General features: G+C 36.2%; 2 protein-coding genes across 3 annotated transcripts in view; both read left to right on the top strand.

Annotated features, from left to right (window-relative positions):
* Positions 1-1,035: 1,035 nt before the first annotated feature.
* LOC135685167 (uncharacterized) lies at positions 1,036-14,848 on the top strand. Its single transcript, XM_065200999.2, has 10 exons — positions 1,036-1,121; positions 2,809-2,829; positions 3,818-3,893; positions 4,370-4,786; positions 5,976-6,350; positions 6,564-6,745; positions 7,800-7,913; positions 11,322-11,424; positions 12,304-12,366; positions 13,443-14,848. The coding sequence occupies exons 3-10, from the start codon at positions 3,821-3,823 to the stop codon at positions 14,342-14,344; spliced, it is 2,229 nt and encodes a 742-aa protein (XP_065057071.2). The 5' UTR covers positions 1,036-1,121; positions 2,809-2,829; positions 3,818-3,820; the 3' UTR covers positions 14,345-14,848.
* Positions 14,849-16,132: 1,284 nt separating this feature from the next.
* Positions 16,133-22,591, top strand: part of LOC135685174 (uncharacterized) — a 43,250-nt gene continuing 36,791 nt past the window's right edge. For both annotated transcript variants that reach the window (XR_016144659.1, XM_065201007.2), the window contains exons 1-4: positions 16,133-16,373; positions 18,313-18,536; positions 20,067-20,309; positions 21,863-22,022. Coding sequence is in view for 1 of the 2 variants with exons in the window: in XM_065201007.2 (XP_065057079.2) it covers positions 16,148-16,373; positions 18,313-18,536; positions 20,067-20,309; positions 21,863-22,022 (853 nt within the window). In the remaining variant the exon portion in view is untranslated. The remainder of the gene's footprint in view (positions 16,374-18,312; positions 18,537-20,066; positions 20,310-21,862; positions 22,023-22,591) is intronic.

Raw genomic sequence — 22,591 nt, 5'->3', positions numbered from 1 at the left:
GAGCACCCCTAGATAGAAAAACACGTTTCATAACTTTGTTTTGAAATACATTTAAAAGAACCTCAGCCTCAGCTTGCTCTTGTGAAATTTGAATCAAGTAAAATTTACTTTTTTCCTTATGAAATTGTTCTTAAGAGAAAAGATTTTATCAAAAATTGTCGCCCAACTTCATGATTTATTAGGAAACTGATAGGCGTCAAATAACCAGGACCCCAGAGAGGGGGGCAAAGGGGCAAATTTCCCCAGGGCTTCAAGGCTCCATGGGGCTTTAGAAAGTAATGAGTTCAATTTTCAAGAATGGAAATAATGAATCATAACAAAAGTTTGCTCAACAACAGTAAAACGTTGTAAGCGCTGGAAAGAAAATTGCTCCAAGAAATAGTGTGGTCGCAAAATTTTCTTCGCGTTTCCGCATTGAGGTCTTCTCTTATGTCTTGCCCCAGGGCTTGCGGTAACAATTAAATGGGTTGCCATTTTCACTGTTAACAATATATTTTCACGATTCCTCGTTAATTTCAGAAGAAGATATCCAGAAAGCAAAATCATACTGCCTTAGGCAGAAACCAAGCAAGAAATGGCCAAAACTTGCTTAGCCAGTAAACGATGTATTGTAAAAGGGCCTACATGCGAGAAATATCAACACATTTGCATATCAAATCTGGGTAATTTGAAACGCTTTAACCAAATTTTTAGTTTAAAGAGAGGGTTAAAGATTTGATTGGAGGGATGAAAACATTTCCATTCATTTTCAAAATGTTTAGAGATTTAAAGAAACTGTAAAAGGGAGTTAATGAAATATGTCGGCAGCCATTTTTATAGTCATCGCCACTTGAATTTTTCTTGGATTGTTGGCACACCGTAGTTTGGTTTCTAGCGCCACCCCTGCTACTCAATGTTTTTACATATGGGGTGCTCATCCATCAAACATTTCCCAACCCCCAAACCACCCTTCTTGGCTTTGATAGCTACATGATCAAGGGACCCTTGTCTTGCTTTGTGTGACAAGGTTTTGTCTGACAAGCTGGCTGCGCGCGCACAAGTCACCACATTGGCAAGCGCTCAGCGCCATTTTGGGAAATCAATTTTTAAGGGGAAGATCCGTGGACAAGATCATTAAAAGAGTAAGTATCTCAATCAATAGTAAAAAGTAGTAAAATCACGCAAGCTTAAACTTTATAGCATGTTTGTTTGTAGTTTAGAATTTGTTGTTTTACATTTTTAATTAAGCTGGCTCTGATTGATCAAATTCAAGTGATCACAACGCGCAGAAGTGGTGGGCCTAAGCCATCATGGACATGACATTTAATCAAAGTGCAGTGTCTAAGTTCTCCAAATCATGTTTTTCATATAGGTTCATCATTAGGGACTTGTTTAATTTGTGTTAATCGGCTTGTGGATCTCGGCGATTAACTTTTTATTATCAGTTATCTTCACTTCACGAGTTACGACGACTGGGCGAGATATGGAAGACCCAGTGTGACCCAGTCTGCAGAGTATGGCATGTGCACACTGGAGATATTTTTGTGCAAAACTTGTTGCACGCCGGGTATTTTTGGATGTGGCAACTAAGACGGGCGTGGCTGGGTGTGGTCCCATAAAGAATGTCAGCTGATAAAAACAAGTCAAGTAATACTTGAAAAATATACAAATAAAAACTTGCGCTATCTTCAACAGTGTACTTCACACACATTTTTACGGTGAAATGCAAATTTACAAATTTTAACCACAGCAGGAGAAAATAGTCAGTACACACCAGCGCACCAGAAATTTTTGGTCGTGCACACTGGTACGCCAGGCTTTCTGCGCATGCACACAGGACATCTCGTCGAAAAGTGCTATACTCTGCAGACCGGAGTGTGCTCAGATCTAGCATAATATTATGCTTTTAGCAAAATCTGGCATAGTTGGAAATTCATAATTCTGGCATATTTTTAGAATTTGTTAAGAAAGTGATTGTTTCCATTGATAATTGAGCCTTTGCTATCGAAACTGCATGCAAATACATTACATCCACATATATGGCTAGTACAAGGTAGCAAGGCACCAGTTCTTGCATTCCAAATTTGGCAGTATGGGACAAACATGAACACATTTTAAGCAAAAGAATTCTTTATTGAGCAATTTCATTGGGCAAATTTTAAATAGTGGCCAATGTGAACAGCCAAAAGTGGGGGCAAACAAAAATAAACTCCACTCTTCAAGCACCCAGTGTGAGCACAGTCTTAAAAACTGCAAGCTTGATATTTCTGCTTAAAACTACATTAGATCATAGGTACATGGATAGTTGCTTGATGATAGCATTTTGCATGAAACATGGGTTGCAACCCAGAACCCTCCTGTTCTATACACCAGTCTGTGCACCTATACCTTTTTGACATTTAGAACTTAATGACTGACTGATAAAACAGTAATTCTCGTTAGATCATATGTCTATTTATTTACATACATCTGTCCCAAAGTGCAAACCATAGAAATTACTTTATATGTTTCTTTGTGAAAAATGACTACATATTTAGAAAAAAGCTGTTGTTGTAATCTGGTCTTAAAAATTGCTATTTCTTTCCAAAGGCCTCCAACAAAATATCAAATAAACCTTCCTATATCAATTGAATACATGATCTCTCATATATATGTCTAATTTATGAGCAGGTAGCCAAATTGATACTCTAGATAAATTGTCTATTTATTAAAGCTTAAAAATGATACCTTCAGGTTTTATAAGATCAGTTGTGAAATTCCATGTAATTCATGTATATAATCCAACTTTCTTTTTCCATATGATGTCATTCTGTTTATACCTTTTTACAGGTAACAATTTGCAACCCAAAGGTAAATGCTGATGAGATGTACACTTTGGTTACTCAAGCATGACATATTTTGATAGATTTGTTTATGTAAATTATAAGATACACACTCATAAACCTCACATGCAGTGGCGGACACCTGGGGGCTAGGCAGAGGTGGAAAAAGTATCGGAACCTGGGAACTACGTTCCCAGAAATTTTTCTAGATAAAAATGTTAGCAGAAAGTTTCACAGAAAATTTTTGTAAGTAAATATATGAAAAGTAAATATACCAATCTTGTGACATAGGTTAAGTCAAATAAGCAGACGATACACCAACTAAGTATAGAGATATAGGCACAAACAGAAAGTTTATTTGTCTACCCCCTAAATCTTGCAGAAAGTTTTGAGCCAGATTCTTAGGTTCCCAGAAAGAAAAAAATTTTTTCCACCTCTGGGGCTAGGGGGCAGTCACTCCCCCAGATATTTTGGAAGACAATGGTCTTTTGTCTAAAAGTATTTGAAAAATGTGTTTTCATCTTATCAAAACAATAGGCTTCCCCCCTCCCATATTTGACCAAGTGTCTGCCACTGCTCACATGAAATTTGGATGATGTGTTTGCAAATTCTCAAAATGACAGAGATTATGTTAGATACATTGTCTTCTAAATGCATGATTTATAATGATTTCACAGACCTATCTAGACAATCGTATAAGTTTCTTTAGCTTCTCACCTTTAAAAAACTTTATCAAACCTTGAATTTTTTTCAACTTTGAAATTGAATGGTAAACAACAGCCAAACTTCCAATATTGGAAAATTTTGTTTTTATTCCATAAATTTTTTCTGTTATTAAAAAACACAAAAAAAGGAATTTTGAAACAACTGCAAAGAAGGACTACTGTAAAATCATCCAAAAGGCTAAAGAAATGTAAAAAGAGAAGTAATGTTTTTGTATATGTAATGCCCACTCGCTACAGGTTTTATTAGGAAGCGTATTGTGTATTTAGTTTGCCAGCTTTTTCCATGAGTAGGAGATGTGGAACAATGATCAGCAGCAAGGCACTTGGTGGCCTAATTATAATTATCAATATCAGGCTGCTATTGAAGGTAAATACCTTTTTGTTAGACTGTAAGCGGTGTATTTATTTTGGCAATTTTCAGCAGTCTTAAAGGTGTTTTATTGTCAGACAGTACTTACTTTCCCAGCGAGGTAAATTTTGAGCAAAAGATTGAAGTTTCCTTTATTTACCGGGTATTGACACGCTATTGGTAGGTTCTTTGATTTTGTCACTTGTATTATCTATGGCCTTCTTCCTACTCAGTTTGGAAGGCAATCTAGTTGATAATCCATCCAAAAACTACTTCCTTATATCCTTGCTATGAAATAACTGAGTAGTGGGCTTAAACTAGGACTACTCTTTAGAATTGTTCAAATAAGTATTTTCAATAGAAATAGATGTTGTTTTAAAAATGCGGCCTTTTGAAGAGTGAGTTTATTGACAAGGCTGCTTCTTTCTCCAATTTTTGCCTCTCTAATGTTTTTTATAGTGTACTTTGTCTTATTTGTTCTTCTTATTCTCTAGATGGAGACAGAAGCCAAGAATGGGCAATTAAAGCTGCCATGTGGGCACAGCAACGTCAGCTGCACAGCCAAATGCAACAGAATCACCCTCCAGATACAGGGCAAACACAGCCACCCCCTCCTGAGGTAACAAGCCACCCCCCTCTACCAAGTGAGAATGCTCCCACACAGCCACCTCCTCCAGATGCAATAAATAATGCAAGTGCTTTTGTTCACAAAGAAAGGCTAGATCTTTTAGAAGGAGGTAATCAAGGGAATGACCCTTCAAGGCCTTGGAATAATCAACACAATGACCAACATCAATCTGGTTTGATTCAGCCGCAGACAGGACAGGGATACAGAAAAGGTCATTGGAAGCCCATTGGAGGATCTGCTTTTGATGATTCAGATAGGCCTTTTGAGAATAGCTTTGAGCAAGGTACATTGCTAAATTTGAAAAAAGTTACACTAATTATCCTCCTGCCTCTTCCTTGAGACTTCTTCGCCTAGTTTAAGTTTAATGATCAAAGCCCTCTTATAGGTTGTAATAAGTGTTTCAAGAAAATACAGATTTGTATTCTTCTCATACCTCAATCTGGCCCAGTATTTGAGACCCTAGCTGGATGTGGATTTAATGAATTTAAGTGGTCATATATTGCATAGGTTGTGTTATTACTAGAATCTGTCATAGATTGTGGCTGATAATGATTTTCTCTGTTCTGTACCACTTCACCTAGCTGTTTTGCAAAGCTTGGCAAAATCTAGTTTCCCTGCTTACACAGTGCAAAGGATCCGAAAATATTATTGTGTAAACACCTGATCATAACCTATATCCCAAGAAATGTTATTCAATTTCATGATCCCATAAAAATGTCTCATGTAAGCACTTTGGGTCGTTATCCTTTAAGCTTTGGGGCGCTATCCTGAAAGTTGTCTTTAAGCTTGCACAGTAGATAAAGGTGTCATTGTGAATGCCACCAATTTCTTCATTTTTCCTGCATTTTGAAGTAGGGTTTTTCTGCATTTCAAAGGCACTCAAAAACTTGTAATTAAATTCAAGAAAGTTACAGAAATGTCCGATCCAGCATTTATGGACAAGAGAAGATGTGAAAATTGTCGTTTTGATAAAAGCTCCTGATAATTTGATGCCAAGGAAACATTACTTAAGTAGAGAATGTGCAGCCATTTTCTCTGAGCTTTGTTATTCATGTTTTTGTGTTATAAAAGTGTGAACAGATCAGGATTGCCATCCCATTTTCATGGATGGTCGTGAAAACGCAACTTGGTTAGGATGGTGATGCAGCAACATTGCAATACCAATCACTTAAACTATTCTTGCTTATTGTTTTGATTTGCAAATTTTCTGATTTTTTTAAACAGTTATGTAAACATGAAAACCTATATATAGTTTTAAATGTATTTTACAAAAGTTAACTTTCCTTAATCTATCATTGATCATTTTGTATTCAGTCTTTTACCTTAACTCTAAAGGACTAGTTGGTAGCAAAAAAAGTAAGCTGCTAAGGAAATACTGAAGTACATTTTACACATGTTACTGAAGAAGCTTGGTCTATATCAAGCATTTTCAATCTGTCTTGCTTGTCACACTTTTTTTAAAACCTTTACAGAGAACCATATTCCCGATGAAAGAAAAGTTCCAGAAGGAGATAATGGACGGTTCGGTGGTCAAGATCTGGAAAGGGATAGTCACTTCAGTGATCAGTATGGCAGTGATCCAAACCAATATCACCAAGAAGTAAATTCATGGGGTCAAAACCAACAGTGGGATAACAGAAACTGGCCACCATTTCCTCCACAGCCTGAAATGCATTTTCCTCACCCACCAATGCCTTTCATGCCAGTTCAACAGCCAATACCTGGGCTAGTAATGCCAAATTTTTTCCAGCCTCCTGTTGTTTCTCAGATGCAACCAAAGCCTAGGCCAGATCTTTCTATACCAGACCAAGTAATTGCATCACAAGTTCCAGAAATAAATGTTCAAGGTACTTGTCATATGTTTTGATTGTTGCTATTTTCGCAAATACCCACTGCTATTTTGGTCCAAATTTGCTATGTTTATTGTTTATTTTATCATGTATTATAAAACTTTGTTTTCGAAGAAGCCCAATGAACAAATAAACTCAAATTTTGTGCCATTTAATTCTAATTGTACTTTAGATCTCAATCCTTGATGCTTATTTCAATATCATTTTTAGAAATGAATAAAAAGAAAGGGTTACCACAGTGGTTGCGAGATGCTTTAAATAAAAAAGAAAAAGAAAAACAAAAGAAACTAGAGAAAGAAAAAGCAAGTACGAAAGATGATGAGGATAGTGAGGATGAAATCAAAACTTTACCTGAAGAAAAAGTAGAGACAACAAAAGGGGCAGTAAAGAAGGTTAGATGACTGGTTTTTTGTTGTTGTCTTTGTTGTTGCTGTTCTTTTCTGGATCTGTTTTACATTTGTTGAAAAACTTCTGATATGCATTGTTGTGGACTCAAAAATTTATTTTTCTTTTCAGTCAAAGTTTTTGTTATTGTCAATCCTGTATAAAAGTTAATGCTCCCTTAAGGGGGGGGGGGTTAAGAGAATGTAGGGGGATTCCTTAGATCCAAGATATTATTATTAAATGTACTATTTATCATAGATTTGTATCAGAAATTCTCAGTGCTCCATTAAAAGGAACTAGGAATTAAGTAAAAAAATTTTGACAAGGCTTGTCTCTGTATTTTATTATTTCATCTTATTTTCTAATGAATGCCCCCTTAAATCCTTTGGTTGTTAATGGAGGGGCGTTAAAAAGGGTTTTTAAACCAAATTAGAAGTTTTGAATTGAATTGTTTACTAAATCAAGATTATGACGTTTTGAGTGTTTTATCAGTTAAATTATTGACTAATTTTTTTCAGATAAGTGAACGATAAAATAAATGATTTTGTGTCTGTGAATGGCTTATAATTGTTAGTTGCTGAATAGATGTCGAAATGATATTTTGAGTTGTGGAATATGTGCTTTTGATAACGTGATATGTACATTTGAAAACCTAAGAGACGCAATAACTCAGTGGCTTAAGGCAAACCTTTGACCCATACAATCACAGTGTGAAATCCTGCTGCTTCTGAACTGTAAGGGCAAGGAGAGTCACGTCTTTCCGTACGACCAGTAATCACCAAGTTTGGGCACATCAAGGGGAATGACCAAGACACTGCTTATCAAGAGTAGCTTCCTAGCACTGTCTTTTAATTGTCGGGTGCCGTGTAGATGCAGGCATAAATAACTGTCTGTATTGAACTAGTGATCTAATGCCTAGATACTAATTTTCATCAATATATCTACTTTTGTTGTGAATCCGTGGCAGATTGAACTATTTTTTACTTGACTAGTTTTGAAAACGGAACTAAATGAAACTGAGAACGAAATTGCAGGCACTGTTATTGTCTTTTCCTGTTCTAGAATTCCCCGGTGCATGATGGCTACAGCTCGGATGATGAAAAAGAAAATGTGAAATCAGACGAAGATGAGAACCAGAATGAAACGATATCCAATGAAGAAAAGGCATACGAACAGGTATTTACTCATGTTGCAAAAAAATAATCATTTAAGTCGTGGTCTTGACCAAAAGAAAGCCAGAAGCTCACCTTTCTTTTTACTGGTTTGTTTATGTAGCGACCTCATGCAAAAAAACAGCTTCAGACAGCCCTTTCCATCTTGTGCAGCTGGCCCTGGTCCAATTGTAAACAGATTCTAAATAAACAAATCGCACATGTACCTTGTTCAATGAAAAGGTAAATGTTGCCTATTGGCTATGTTGCGACAGTTTTACGGCTTAAATGAACTGTACCCTTAATTGAACTGCACTAAAACTAAAGTGACTGTTACCTTTGTTTGCGTCAAATGACTTCGACTTTTCTCTGCTCTAGTCACTGCTTGTATATTTGTTTTTTTATATGTATATATGTAAATAACTTTTTATTCTTTATATCTATATGATAGCAAATTTGATAGACTGGTTATAATTTCCCTTTGGTGGGAATTTCAATCGAGTAATAATCAGTAGAAAGCGACCACTATATGACAGCTGAGCAAAACCCCTCAGCTTTTATTCTAAATTGATTAGTTTTTTTGTTTCACAGTATTGAGTTTCTTCTAGGAAAGTGTCTTGCACTTCTCATAACTTTTCAGAATTTAGAAATATTTTTTTTATGTTAATAAAAAGGAAACTAGACCCTCCAATATAAAAGGTATATTTACAATGGTTTTTCTAATAAAGCCTCAAAATTGTTAATCATAAGATTACAATGTGTCAACTATTAAAATCTCTGATCAATTTTTTCTCTATCGGTCGTTAGATCTTCCTATCTCTGTTTTCTTTGATTCTTCTTAATCAGATAGATTAGGTGTGAATCTGAGCAGCATCAAACAGTTCATCGAGTTTCTAAACATTTTTGGACGATTTTAGCAAAGTACAGTCGTCAATGAGATCAATTTAGGGTGTGATGAGGTCAGAGAAAGAACATTACGTTTGTCACCGAGGGTATTTTGCGATTCTGATGCCTGTGAAGCCAGCGTAACCTTGCTTCAGTGTAAGGTTAATCTAACTGACTGAAGATGCCTAATGTGAATGAATTATTGAATAATCGTATTATGCACAAGCTCTTGAAACATATTAAGAAGTGGTGTATATCTTTATAAACCCAAGGGGCAACGAGCAGCTATATAAGAAGATAAATATTTCGAGGTATAATCTGCATGTTACACAAATGTGCGTCGAGCTTCTCCATTTAAATATCGAAGTCCTATATAAATATCGAAAGTCTGCTGCCGCTAGTATGCTGTTTTGGATACAAACAACAAAGTATGGCATTGAAAGAAATTTCAAATAAAGAGCAAGGGCTTTCAATTTGTTACACTGCTCATTGTAATGTTCACTTTTTGGAATATTTATTTTTTACTATAAATTATGCATGTGAAGAGGGTACAGGGTCAAGGAACAAAATGGAGGTCAATCTGCGTACTGTGATGGCATTCAGAAATCTTGGCATTGGTTACGAAGGGCTGGAGGCTTGAAGATGAACGTGCATAAGCCCATGACAAGAAACAACTATATTAAAGTTTTTGACTCCTTACATTGTGCGTACATTGAACATTGTACGAAGACCAGCATAAGAAAGGCAGTTGAAGAAGTAAAAGTAAAGGAGAAGACAACTGTCATTGCAGTAAGCTTTGATTGTTCCTGGAAGAAGCCTGGGCATTCGTCACTCAATGGCATTGTTTCTGCGATTTCTCTCTCTACTGGAAAAGTGGTAGATTTTGAAGTTAAATAAAAAAACGTAAAAGTTGTGGAATCCATACGAAAATTGATACAACAACTTAAAAATATCAGTTATGGAAAATTAATCATAGTTTGACATATGGCACTAACCATGTTCGTTCATCTGGTAAAATGGAGGTGGATGGAGTTATGACTATCTACAATAGATCTGTTGCTGAGAAGTGGCTGAGGCATCTGTCCTTCATTGGAGATGGTGATTCTTCTACCTATCCTACAGTATCAGTGGCCAAACCTTATGAAAAAGACGTTGAAATTGTGAAGAAGGGATGTGTTGGTCACATACAGAAAAAATTAGGTTCGATACTACGTAAGCTAAGGAGTAGGTACGTAAAGAGAAAGCTGGCAGACGGAAACATCAATTGGAGGGAGAAATAAACTTACAGATAAGATTATAGACTCAGTGCAAAATTATTATGGTCTGGCTATTCGCCAAAATAAGAATGACGTTAATGGCACGGAAAGAGATGTGAAAGCTGGTCTTTTTCATCTTGCATCAACAAATGATCACCCAGCATCATCTTTGTCCTGAAAGAAAGGACTCGTGCTGTGGGTGGCTGACATCTACAAGCACAAAAAGGGACTTTCAAAAGCGGTTGTGGATGGTGTCAAGCCAGTTAACGAATCCCTTGCAGACAAATCTCTGTTGGCATGATTTCTGGATTCTTATACTCAGAATCCAAATGAGCCTTTCAACGGTTTAGTTTGGAAGAGATATCCAAGAAAAATTTGTCAGGGGAGGAAAGTTCTGGAATTTTGACTGCCAGTGCAGTAGTAGCATTTAATGATGGTGCACACTCAGTTTTAGGCATTCTTAGACGACTGGATGTGACGCCTGGCTATCACGCTATGGTTGCAATAACAAAAAAAACGAAGAGAGAATCCAAGTGGCTGAAAACAGTCATCTACAGTTACAAAAATGAGAAGAAGAAAAGGCTAAGGGAAATTAAAAAATGACTAACACTGCATATGATTCTGGGACAAGGATAAAGAGAAGGAGGGGTCACTGTAGAACCTGGAGCTTACTAACACTTAAACCTGACTCAAAACAATGTGAAAATTTTATTCGATGTTTTTAGCCGTTTGCTTAAATGAGTGATTTAAAGATCTTTATGACCACAATTTTCAGTCAATTCTTAACCAATTCTTCTGAAACTTTCAGAATTTGAAGATAGCATATGTATCTAGAGAATAAGTGGTTTTCAGGTTCTCTATAAAGGCTCATACACAAAAGTTATTACCAGAAAAACATTAATGCAAATATCAATTTTGAGTTTTGTCATCATTAGAATCATTTTTTTTTCAAAAATACTTCAAATACCCTGCCCAGGTTTATTCATACTCTAGATATATGTATAAACTTTATTACAGATAAATTCTGACTTGACTTCTAAAATTATGTAAAAAATTTACTGTGAGAAGGTGATAGCATTTCTCAACCATTGCTTGTTCCGCCATTTTGCCTAATTTGCATATCTAATTAAAACATTATTTTTTGAGTTTTTGATATTAAGTGAAACATTTTCACTTAATTTCATCACACTATTGATCGACAATTGTAGAATACTGTTCATTTAGAGGTCTAGTATCTTAAATGTTTTGATTTAACCTGTTAGATAAATAATTAACTGTTTAACCTCCTTTAGATGCAAAAGATAAAGTATTGGATGATGGAAACTCTCGTCACTGTCACCAACGAGGAGATTGTAAGTGTTGTTAATGAAGTTTACAGTCGTGCGCGCAGAAAAGGTAAGATGACTTGTAATGCAGGAATTGTTTTATGTTTAGTTTTTGTATAAGCCGATGATTAAAGGTTCTTGCGCAACCGGCATGCTTTGCGACTATATTTTCGAAACCGGCCTAATATTGTACTGGATGAAAACACAAAACACGATCAATTTCTCAAGACAGCTGCCGCTAAGCATGCCGGTTGCGCAAAAGCCTTTAATGTCAATCGGCAGAGACTAACGTGGCTTATTTCACCTGTCAGTCAAGCATTGGCCAATCAACGAGCGTGCTAGTGGTATTATATGTGTTGATTGGCCAATTGAAAGATGGCTCAAGCCACTTTAGTATCTTTTCATTGCCTTTGAGAGCATAATGTGTTGTTTTCGATACACGTGATTTAAAATGCAATTAAGAATTTGCGATAGTAGAAAGTTATTTGGGAAAACATACTGAAAAACAAAAATGAGCAAATGGAGCCACCAGTGCAGGAGTCAAGAAAACGACCGGTGACACTGTACATCGTTGCTTCCCCCGTTACAATTATTTTGTTTACAGGCAAACAGAATTTTTTCGTTAAACCATCTTGTAAAGTAAATACACAAATCTTGATTTGCTTCTTTAATTTTTGAAGTTTCATTCTTTTTACTCTTTTTTATTCTTTTTTAATTGAAATTCTTTATTCTATTCTAATTGAAGATAATGTTTGGATGCGAAAAAACGTTTTTCCCTCCATTAAACCTGTCCTACGCTTTATTTACATCATTTATTGATATGCAACAATACTCTCGGCGTAGCGACTGAGAGTTATTTTAAAAAGTTAAATGGATCCCTAATCTTCAAAGGACTGGCAACAGCAATCACATTCCGTCAAAAGTCTAACAAATTACATTTTGCTTTCAGCGCGTGTTTCTGGCGAATTGCTTCGAAACTCCGGTGGGCTAGCTGCATTGCGAACTGGGTTAGGTAGGTTACAGCTGAAACAAACATAGCTGGTTTTTTCACACAAATCATTCACACCTTTTTTGACTTCCTTTAACTGAAATTTGTGTTTATTTTAGCTAGTATTAGTATTTTAAGGACCCAACAGGCCGTTTCAGATTATTTACATTGCATTCCTGACCAGTTTGCTTTCATTCAGGATAAAACAGCCAACTGAATAGAGTTGTCAAGTGATGATGTCATAATTTTTTGAATTTTTTAAATTAGTTCCCATAACCCGAAAAAGCATCATAAAATACCACTAAATCTGCAGAATCAGTTAAAGGTGTCACGAATTGGCTGAGATATGGCCGCTTGAGCACAGGCTCTTGCCCCATCAAACCTCTGTAATTTGGTCTCAGTTCATAGCGTTATGAACTGAGCCAAAATAACAGTAACCCGTTTGCAAACTTCAAATATTCTATTGGCCATAGCTCGCCCGATTTTTTACAAATTTAACTGATTTTGCATAAATGGAAGTATTTTATTGTGTTCTTTTGTGTTAAGTGATCAAAATTCGAAAATTTTAAAGAAATAATTTTTTGTGAAGTCACGCTAGAGAACACTATTGTTTTTTGACCAACTTTGTTTGAGTTAATAGTTTTTAAAGAATGATATTAAATTTACTGTATACTATGAAACAGTAACTTACTTTTTTCTTGTGAGATTGCCCTAGAATAGTTTAGGCAGTTATAAACTGATTTTATTTCTGGCTTCAAAAACAAAAATGACTGATGACTGACATCTAGTTTTAAGAGCAAAGTGTCAGCTGAAAGTGAAGCTTTAGAATTATCGTCAATACTTGTTAAACGTTCATTTGATATTTCATTGAATATTTTTTAAATCGATCGATGCTTTCGTATAGGTTCAGTTTACCTCATTTGCAGTTTTCATAAGTAACTACATTGAGAAGAACTACGGGTTGCAAAAATTTTCAATTTTTAAATTACCTATAACTTACAAGCTCAGCTTGTCACAGAAGATCAATTTGATTTGTTCGGTATTTAGTTGTACCTTGTCCCACGTAAACCGTAAAATGCAAAAGATTCTTTGCTTTTTAGCCCTAGAATATGATTCAAGTAGTGGTAACGAAAGTGACGACGAATCAGATGAAGACGACAAGCCTAGTCGCTGGTTGGAACATGAAAAGAGAGAAAGACAAAAACAGACACATACCAGCGTTTCGCAAACCCGCGACGATAAATTGGAGCGCCATTTGTCAAGGGAAGGTAGTGTTGAGGATGAGCGGCGTAGTAATCGAACAACGGAGCGGAGAGAAGCGAGCAAACATTCGGATGAAAAGAAGAGGAGAAAACGAACTCGCTCAGAAAGCAGTGAAAGTGAGCCAGACACAGAGAGGAAGGTGGTAAAAGATAGAAAAGTCGCGAAAAAAGAATATGAACGTGAACATTATTATGACACTTCAAAGTCAAAAAAACGAAACAAATCAAAAGAAACGGATTCTAGTAGTACCTCTGGTTCTTCGGATTCTTCTGATGACAGGGAAGCAAGAAAACGTAGAACCAAAGTGAAGAAAGATTCAGATAGTGATGATCGGGAAAGAAGACAGGTAAAGAAGAAGAAAAAGAAACACAGTCGTTCACAGGATAAAAGAAGTCGAGAAACGGGTCATGATAGTGAGGGTAGTGATAAGGGAAGTAGTGAAAAGAAGAGCAAAAGGAGCAAAAAACGCGAGCATAGGACTAGAAGCCGGAGTAGCAGTAATGACAGTAGCCATGATAGGAAGGAGACGAAAAGGAGAGACAGTATGTATGAAAAACGGCGAGAGGGGGATAGAAGAGAGAGGAGTAGAAAGGATGTGAGTGTTGAAAGAGAAGAAAGGGAAGAGCGGAAAGACGGTAAGGCAAGAGATAAAAAGACTGTTGAAGATAGGAGCACGGACAGACACAAAGGTGAGCGAAAGTCGAAAAAAAAGAGCCGAAAAAATCGAGGTGAAAGTTAAATGGTTTCAGGAGCTAGGTAGGTGATTAAGGTTATCTGTTTCTGTAAATTTTAGCGTGTTTTTTTGTTATTTTGACCCACCGCTGGTAGGTATTTTGTTATGTTATCAGTATTTACTTGAACTGCAATTTAGGTGTCATTTGCTTGATTTATGTAACTTGAGTTGAACCACCTGGACTAAACGTTTGCATATAACGATAATTGATAACGCTTTGATATCCAGCCTGAAGCATACTCTGTAACAACGATAAAAATTCCTCCGACTTATCCATATGATTTTACTCTGGGCTTTGAATTAATTATCAACTCTCTTATCATTTTTTCTGTTCGATTCCTATGCTTGATTCTGACAAAAAAGAACGTTTAACTCACAGCTTGAACTATCCTGTTTGTTTCAGGTCACCAAGGCGTCACCGGATATGAATATCACGGACATTATATTTGTATTTTATGTATGTGAAATGTTGTAGATATTATGTAAAATTCTATTTGATATTGAGATCTATTTTGCGTTTTCTTTCGTCTAACTTACATGACGAGCTGCACCCATTCTGTCTGGGATATTAAATCTAAACTTATTGCTAACTGTAGTAACCTAATAGACTATGCGCAGGAGCATTACTTTATGTGACCCATGTTTATATAGAGTTTCAGATTACAGTTTACAGTATTACAGTTATGGTGTAGGCCTTTTGAAGTTAATATAAAGTTATCGTTCTGTTCTGTTCAACCCATGCGTTGTTCTATCTCCTTCACATCTTAACACTAACCATAACGATGGCTAACCAACGCACATTTATTAAGAAGGACAGAGATTCTTTGATCAGATTCAAGTACGAGAAGATACAGCTTTGATTTGAAATGGTTCTTCTTTCAAGTCAATACAATGTTATTTTGGGCAATACAATGAACTGCAGTGCATAGATGCAATTCTCGTCGCTTTTGTCAAAATCCGCTCTTCTAAAAATGTATAAGCTTTACTTATCAGTAACTAAAATATCAGTTTTGGTATATAATTTTGAAATTTGCTCGATTATTGGACAATAATAATGTGCACTCACCCCTACTTCCGTGAGATGTGTTAATGATAATGTGGTCTAAATAAAATCTTAACTGAGTTAGCTTCGACGTTGTATAGTAACCATCTGGCAAAGGTCTTGGATCACTATGTCAGTTTTCAAGGGTAAATTAACGAACCAACCCCCCCCCCCCCTTGAACAAAGATGGTTTACTACAAATCAACGCAAATTGCCAGGTATTCCGAGTACTTTTGGCTAGCATTGTGGTTGTAAAATGCTTGGTGCGTCCCAATGAGTAAAATAAAGCAAAGTAGTACTTCTGCACCCATATAAGAAATAACTACGGGTCATTGTGTAATCTCCGAGCTCAAAGTCTTGTTTCGGTCCACACATTCTGTAAACCTTTTAATTAACTTTAGCACATAATTTATACACGAGCCGAGCCGCCACTCCATATAATCATTCTTTCGCTTCTATTATTTCATGAGAAGCTTGGATCAACATCAAGTACTGAAAGATTCTTAATTTGGCATCCAAATTTTAGCGTTTAAGTACTAAAGGATTTTCAGCTGGTTTCCTATTTCGGGACCTAAAAATGCCTTATTGTTTTGAAGTTGAGCATTTTTGGAAGTATATGAACGCAGATCGTCACAAAAACGATCAATGTATCTTTTGCAAAGAAAAATCAACAAACTAAAAACTTTAAAGATGGAAATTTCATAGTTTCTTAATTTTTCTCTTAATAGTTGTAGTACTAGTTTCTTATAAACCAGTTTCTTATTAAAATGTCACGCCACAGATCAGTTTGTCACGCTGGTTATGAGGAGGAGCAATCGCGGCGATACCCTCGTACCGAAATGAGGCATGTGAAAACAAAGATGGCGGGCAAGCTGAAGTGTTGCATATTTAGTGAAGCGCGGCTGTATACTTTGTTTTCAAGAAAATCCAATAGTTTTAAAGCTGCGAGCATCGGAAGAAGATGTGTTAACGGTGCTGCTTCCGACAACTATGGTAAGAATACAAAATTTTCAAGAAAAGGTCTTCAAATTAATTTTACTCTTACAATGCAGCCAAGAACCTCCTAGCAAGGCTCGCCCAATCTGCATGCAGAGCATGGCAGTTCTCAACAAGATCTTGTGTGTGCAAGAACAAATAAAAATGTGTGCAAGAGTGCTGACAATGTATGCACACAAGTACAAAATTAACAGGCACGGCGCCACTGGGGGCTGAAGCCTCCCCCCCCACATTTTCGGAGATAAATTTATTTTGGCCGTCTTTTTTATTATTTTTGGAAACAGAGTATGAAATAAAAAGGGAACAAACTGTTTATATACTGCTTGATTTTATTCGATCTATTCACTAACTTGCTTAGGTATATTTATCATATGTTCCAACCCTCCCGATATGACCGGGAGACTCCCGATTTCAGAGGTCATCTCCCGACCTCCCGACAATTAAAAAATTCTCCCGATTTTTGAAAAAAAACTTATAATAAAACTAAAAAGCTGGTATGAAATAAAGAAGAATCAAGATCACTGTCAACAGTGCAACCTTTTCATAACGGACGAAACGATTCGATGTATTCACAACATTACAATAGTTACGACATCGGATAAAGCCAGACGCCAGACTGCCAGAAGCCATGCGCCAAACTTTTTAACATTTGTTGTTGTTTATTCATCATAAAAGACAACCTTTCCTATAATTTCAAACTAATCTAAGTGACATAAAACTGCCAAAAAATTTTGTAGGAGTTAAATCGGTGTTCGCATGGGTTCGCACTGATTCCATCTTTCTACCTGACATGGAATGCACCCTGGCTATCAATATAACAGCGTCTTGTTATTTGCATTGATGTGCACTCTGAACAAAGGTCACCCTTTCTTTCTTTCATTCTCCAACACATAAATCCTCCCCTTCCAAATTTTTTCTAAAAATCAATAATGTTTTTCTGAGAATGGTTGAATTGTCTATTCTGAGCAGTATAGTAATTTGTTCAATTTTAGTCTGGGAGATGCATTTTTAGCCATTCTAGAACCATGGTGGGTCCTCCTCTGTCACTAAATTTAATTCTTAGCCCCCCCCCCCCTCGGCTTAATTTCATGCTGCTGTCTCTGTTAAGTCTCCTAACAAAAGATTTCCCAGAAGCGGTCTGTTGTTCTACAAAACATTGGGGCCACAGAGATGGGTGGTCATCATCCCCCTTCCAGACTGGAAACTTTTAAGAAATTTGTAATGTTATCAATGTAAAATGTTATCAAATAGGGACTTTGTGCGGCCAATATACAAAAAAATTTGTATTAAAAATTTAACAAATTTTAAGAAATTTGTAATGTTATCATTGTAAAATGTTATCAAATAGGGACTTTGTGCGGCCAATATACAGAAGTGCACGGATTGAGAATTTGAGTGTGCGGGCAATATATTGTGGGTACACAACAAAGTTTCCATCTGGTCCCCCTTAAAACACTGCCTCTGATGTTGTCATTCTTTATTAAATAGACATCATTATTAATTTCAATCTATAAACAACTGCTTACTAAGCAAATTTTTTCCTTTGATTGTATAATCTCACATTCTTACCTTTTGGTAATATACATTGATAAATAATATCTTGATGATTAACCTTTTGTTTTGTCATTTATTATTTTCTATTGTGTCTATCCTAGAAGTGTTAATCTTTCCAACTAAATGTTTTTCTAGCTATTTGAGTTTCTGTGTTGTTACTAACCAAGGTGAAACCTACAACTTCTGCTTTACTAACAACAAGTAAATGGAGCTGTTTTTGCTGAAACTTGATTATGTGTTACCACTTCTTCCTACCTTGAAGCGGACTTGTTTTGTAACAAGTTCTGTAACCTTGTCTTGCAGGCCTATTCTTAACCGAATAAATGCTATTGAAATATGCTGTCTGTTATGTTACTTCTAGACTCCACATTTTTTATTTAAGCCACTGGAAAAACCACCCTGGATGATGAAGTTACAAAATTTAACTTGCTTTCATCTGAATGGTGGGATCAATCAGGCGATTTCATGGTCCTGAAAGCAATGAACAGACTCAGAATACCATGGATAAAAAATACCCTTTTAGCAGATTCAAAGCAGAAAATCATAAGGCCTCTTGATTCCTTCAAAATCCTTGACATTGGATGTGGTGGAGGCCTACTATCTGAGGTAAAGTTTTATGTGAAAATTACTATTGTCTGTATTCTTGGAATTATACCATCTTTTTGACCATTTTCAAAAGTGCATTTTATCTATTCGTTGATCACTATTTATAAACTTTAGAAGGTTCTGCATAATTAAAAATTTCATAAAAAAGAACAATATCACAGCTTTATCTTTTTTTACCTGTCTCCTTATTAAACTGTGGATGTTTACGCTTGAGATGGTAAATGAGGTGTAATTATGTTGCATAACAATGCCATGGAGCCTGATTGGTGCAAAGGAGCAAGCAGATTTGGGACATCTGTTACATTTATCAAACTACTGGCCTGCACATCTAGACCCTAGTTGTGGCCCCAGATGTGGTCAATTAATTTCTACAAAGGGCCATATGACAAACCTGAATAGTGTTGGAAGGCAGAGCCAATCATATCACACTTTTCATTTTTGTCCACTTGTCCACAGCAATAAATCATGCTATATTTTAGCTGTTACTGGTTATCAGCAAGATATAGGTATTATTTAGATGTTTATACAAATACATGAAATTGTGTTGTAGGCAGTGGTGGCACCAGCTACTACAGAGAGGGAGGGTAATGGGTCTGACCAGTAAAACAACATCCATTTGCCTCATTTCAGTGCTCTGTGCCAGGTTTTGAACATGTTTTGGCAAATGTGGCCTGTGGGCCATAAGGTGCCCAGGTCTGTATATCATACCACTTTGCTTCTCTAGAACTAAAGGTTTTTGTCCTTAAATAATAGAAAAGCAATTAAAAGACAGTGCCAGCAAAACTAGGGAAGCCATGGGAGCCATACCCCCTCCCATATTTCCACTGAGCAAAAAAGATTTTACAGGGCAATAGTGGAGAGAAATGTTATATCATTCTGAACTTTGCCTAGAAATCCCTTAAATATGTCTTTAGCTTTAGCTTGGTTGCTATGTCTTTACCATAGAAGACATTGTGTAGAATTTAATATGGGAATTCAACTGAAGTTGTTGTCCAAGCTGTACAACGAGTAACAGCTTGGCTTAGGAAATTGATCGGAAACCTGATCCAGAATAACTTTGTGCCAGCACAAATTGATGGAGTCTCGTTTATTTATTCCCTTCCATATTATTTTGGGTACCTTCAAATCTGAGAACGAGTTTCATTACTAGCTGTATTGTAAGAGGTTATTCTGAAACTTCGCAAGACCTTTCCTAAGTCAAGTCAACATTGCAATAGATGAGACTATGGGACATATTGATTAAACAAAGCTTTAATATATTTCCTCGGATTTTCCTTCTGTCAAAATCCATTTTAAATGCAGTCTCTGGCCATCCCTAAGATACCATAGTTCCAAAAAATTTTCTTGCCGCCAACCATGGTGTTGGCCATTCCTAAGCCCTTCCAAGACTTTGATATTTTGGCCCCCCCCCCCCCACTTCCAATACGTTTCGCCGGCCCTGAAAGATAAACCAGGCAAATTTTTCTCGTTTCTTCTGCCCTCTGTATTTTTTTCTTTTTTCAACAGTTAGAAAAATTATCTTTTTTTTAGCCATTGGCAAGGTTGGGGGCAAATGTAACTGGTATTGACCCAGTTGCAAGCAACATAATGGCTGCCAAAGCGCATGCGAATATAGATGAGAATGTTGCAAGAAATACTGAATATCTTTGTTCAACTGTTGAAGATATGGTTGATGACCACAGGGAAACATTTGATGCTGTTGTTGCTTCTGAAGTTATTGAGCATGTTAATTATCAATTGGACTTTGTACAGTGCTGTTCTCAGTTGATCAAGGTTTGTAACACTGCGTTTGAACAATTTTTTTGCGGTACAGAATTTGAAAATGGCTTTGAAAAAAGCAAACATTTTACAACATACTAAAAGCTTTTTCGTCTGACACCCCTAAGAGTATAAAACGTCAGAATAAGGGTCTGAAAGAACACGATGAAAAATATATACCCAGTTGTGGATCGAAATAGGCCAATCAGAAAAACGCAAGCACAAGACCGGTATAGTTGACCAATCAGTGCCGTGACGCTAAAGAAAAATTACCACTGGAGTCATAGAGAGAAAACGAACTCCTTCTGTCTACACAATGGCGGCTTTTTCGTTTGTATGTAAATCGACTCCAAAACTGCTAGATGGAAGGACGACCGGGCTCTGCCAATTAGACGAAACATGTCGTCATTTGTACTTAAGAAAGAGAGTGAGAACTGATCTTTCAATGTTTTGTTTGCAAAAAAACTGAACCACAATGAACTTCGTGGATGTTACTACAATGTTGCTGATATATATCTTAATGGTAAAGGAGAAGCTAATCGATTAAAATAACATAATAAAGTTAAAGTAAGAAGAAGAATAAAGCTATAAGCTCATTTTTTATGCTAATCTAATTTTGCCAAGCCTGTCCAAACAAGGTATCTTTTATCTAATATGGCTTGCTCTTTCTAGCAATATCAAACATGCACTGTTTATATTCAACCAAATCTATTTTCATTCCCAACTCATGTTTTGCTTTCATTCCCAGCTTCTATTCCCAACTCAGATTTTATATTCAATCCTCAAATTTTATATTTGTTCTTCAAACCTTATCAATTCAAATAATGACGAGGCCATTTAATACCCACTTGCATGGAAAATTTTGTCAACTTTATGTCTCTCTGTACAGCTTTTGATTGCAAAAAACCCAGGTATACGGGCAGAATAGATCCATGCCAACATTTTATTTTGTACCTGCCCTCCCTCACAAGTACTCGATTATGGTAGTGAAAAAAATCCTTCTATTGGCTCTCAGCACCGACAATGCCCCTCCTGCCTTAATCTTGTGCAGGCGCCCCTGGTTATCACTATATCTTTTGACGAACTCTGGATTCTGAAATGACATGTTTCCGCGCTTTTCCGCACTTTTCCGCGCTTTTTCCGATTTTGCGGGACCAAAGGCTTAATTAAGTATCTAATTCAAGATGCTACATGATGCCTTGGTGTACGCATTGATTCCTTTATTGATGTTTCCCCTTCACGCTCTTCTGCAATTCTTTCTTCTGTTTCGAATAATAATAATAATAATAATTATCATCTCACCTTCCTTCATAGTTTCACCTTTTCATGAATCAAGAACTTTTCAACCGTCCAAGCATATTGCATTTCTATATGTTAATATTATTTTAAGAAGGAAATATATTGACTTCCCTATTATAGTATATTTGATATCGTATCTTAGTCAGATTTGACTTAGATGTTATCGTAATATTCTTTTTAGGCAAGTTCTGGTTGTATTGAGAAATGCTTTTAGAGCTACTGTATTTAAACCATTAGAAAATGCTTTATTCTCAATGTTTTCTTTATAGCCTGGAGGCCACCTCTTTGTTACCACCATCAACAGAACTATTTTCTCTCTGCTTTTCGCGAAATATGCTGCTGAATACATAGTTAGAATTGTTCCTGCTGGTGTTCACGATTGGGAAAAATTTGTCACTACATCCGAACTCGTCGATATGCTCCGAAGAAGTAAGAACACGTATATGTTTTTAGAATTCTCTTTTTTATTTGCAAGAGCCAAAACCATAATTTTTTGCTACTTCCTTTTAAAAAGAAATTTTCTAAGCATTTTGCTGATTCTCCGACCCAAATCTAGATTTTGTCAGTCTGATCATCAAATTTTGATGAATTTCATACTGTCATAGACAAAATTTATGAAGCACTCTCCCATAGTTTAGACATAAAATATTCATGTTATCTCAAATAAGAGAAAAATCTCTTTAAACGTCCACACAATATCGAAAATTTTTGTCCAAGAATTGGTTTTCTGCGGCCGATACCTTTTACCATTCCTAACAACGGACACCTTTATAGAACATTCTAGTCCTACAAATGTCCGCATTAAGGTTGTCTTGTTACATATGTTTAGAAAATCACAATGCTTGCGTACTTTATTTTGAATTAATTTTCTTATTTATTGTGTTTTCACTTTGTGGTTTAATTTAAGCAATTCTATGCTTACTGCGGCAATACTGCTTACTTAACTTAATAGCCCCTTCTTCCCCGCAATTTTTTCTCGATACATGATCTGCCACATT

The sequence above is a fragment of the Rhopilema esculentum genome, chromosome 15 (assembly GCF_057945365.1).
Source record: "Rhopilema esculentum isolate cy_ngs chromosome 15, ASM5794536v1, whole genome shotgun sequence".
Taxonomy (NCBI): domain Eukaryota; kingdom Metazoa; phylum Cnidaria; class Scyphozoa; order Rhizostomeae; family Rhizostomatidae; genus Rhopilema; species Rhopilema esculentum.
Note: the sequence above shows the minus strand (reverse complement) of the source record. Positions and strands in the feature narration are given on the sequence as shown.

Excerpts from the sequence above, each read along its gene's own strand:
- LOC135685167 (XM_065200999.2), top strand. The coding sequence starts at position 3,821 with ATGTGGAACAATGATCAGCAGCAAGGCACTTGGTGGCCTAATTATAAT. Across the intron at positions 3,894-4,369 it reads ATATCAGGCTGCTATTGAAG|ATGGAGACAGAAGCCAAGAA; the intron begins GTAAATACCTTT and ends CTTATTCTCTAG. Across the intron at positions 11,425-12,303 it reads CAGTCGTGCGCGCAGAAAAG|CGCGTGTTTCTGGCGAATTG; the intron begins GTAAGATGACTT and ends TTTTGCTTTCAG.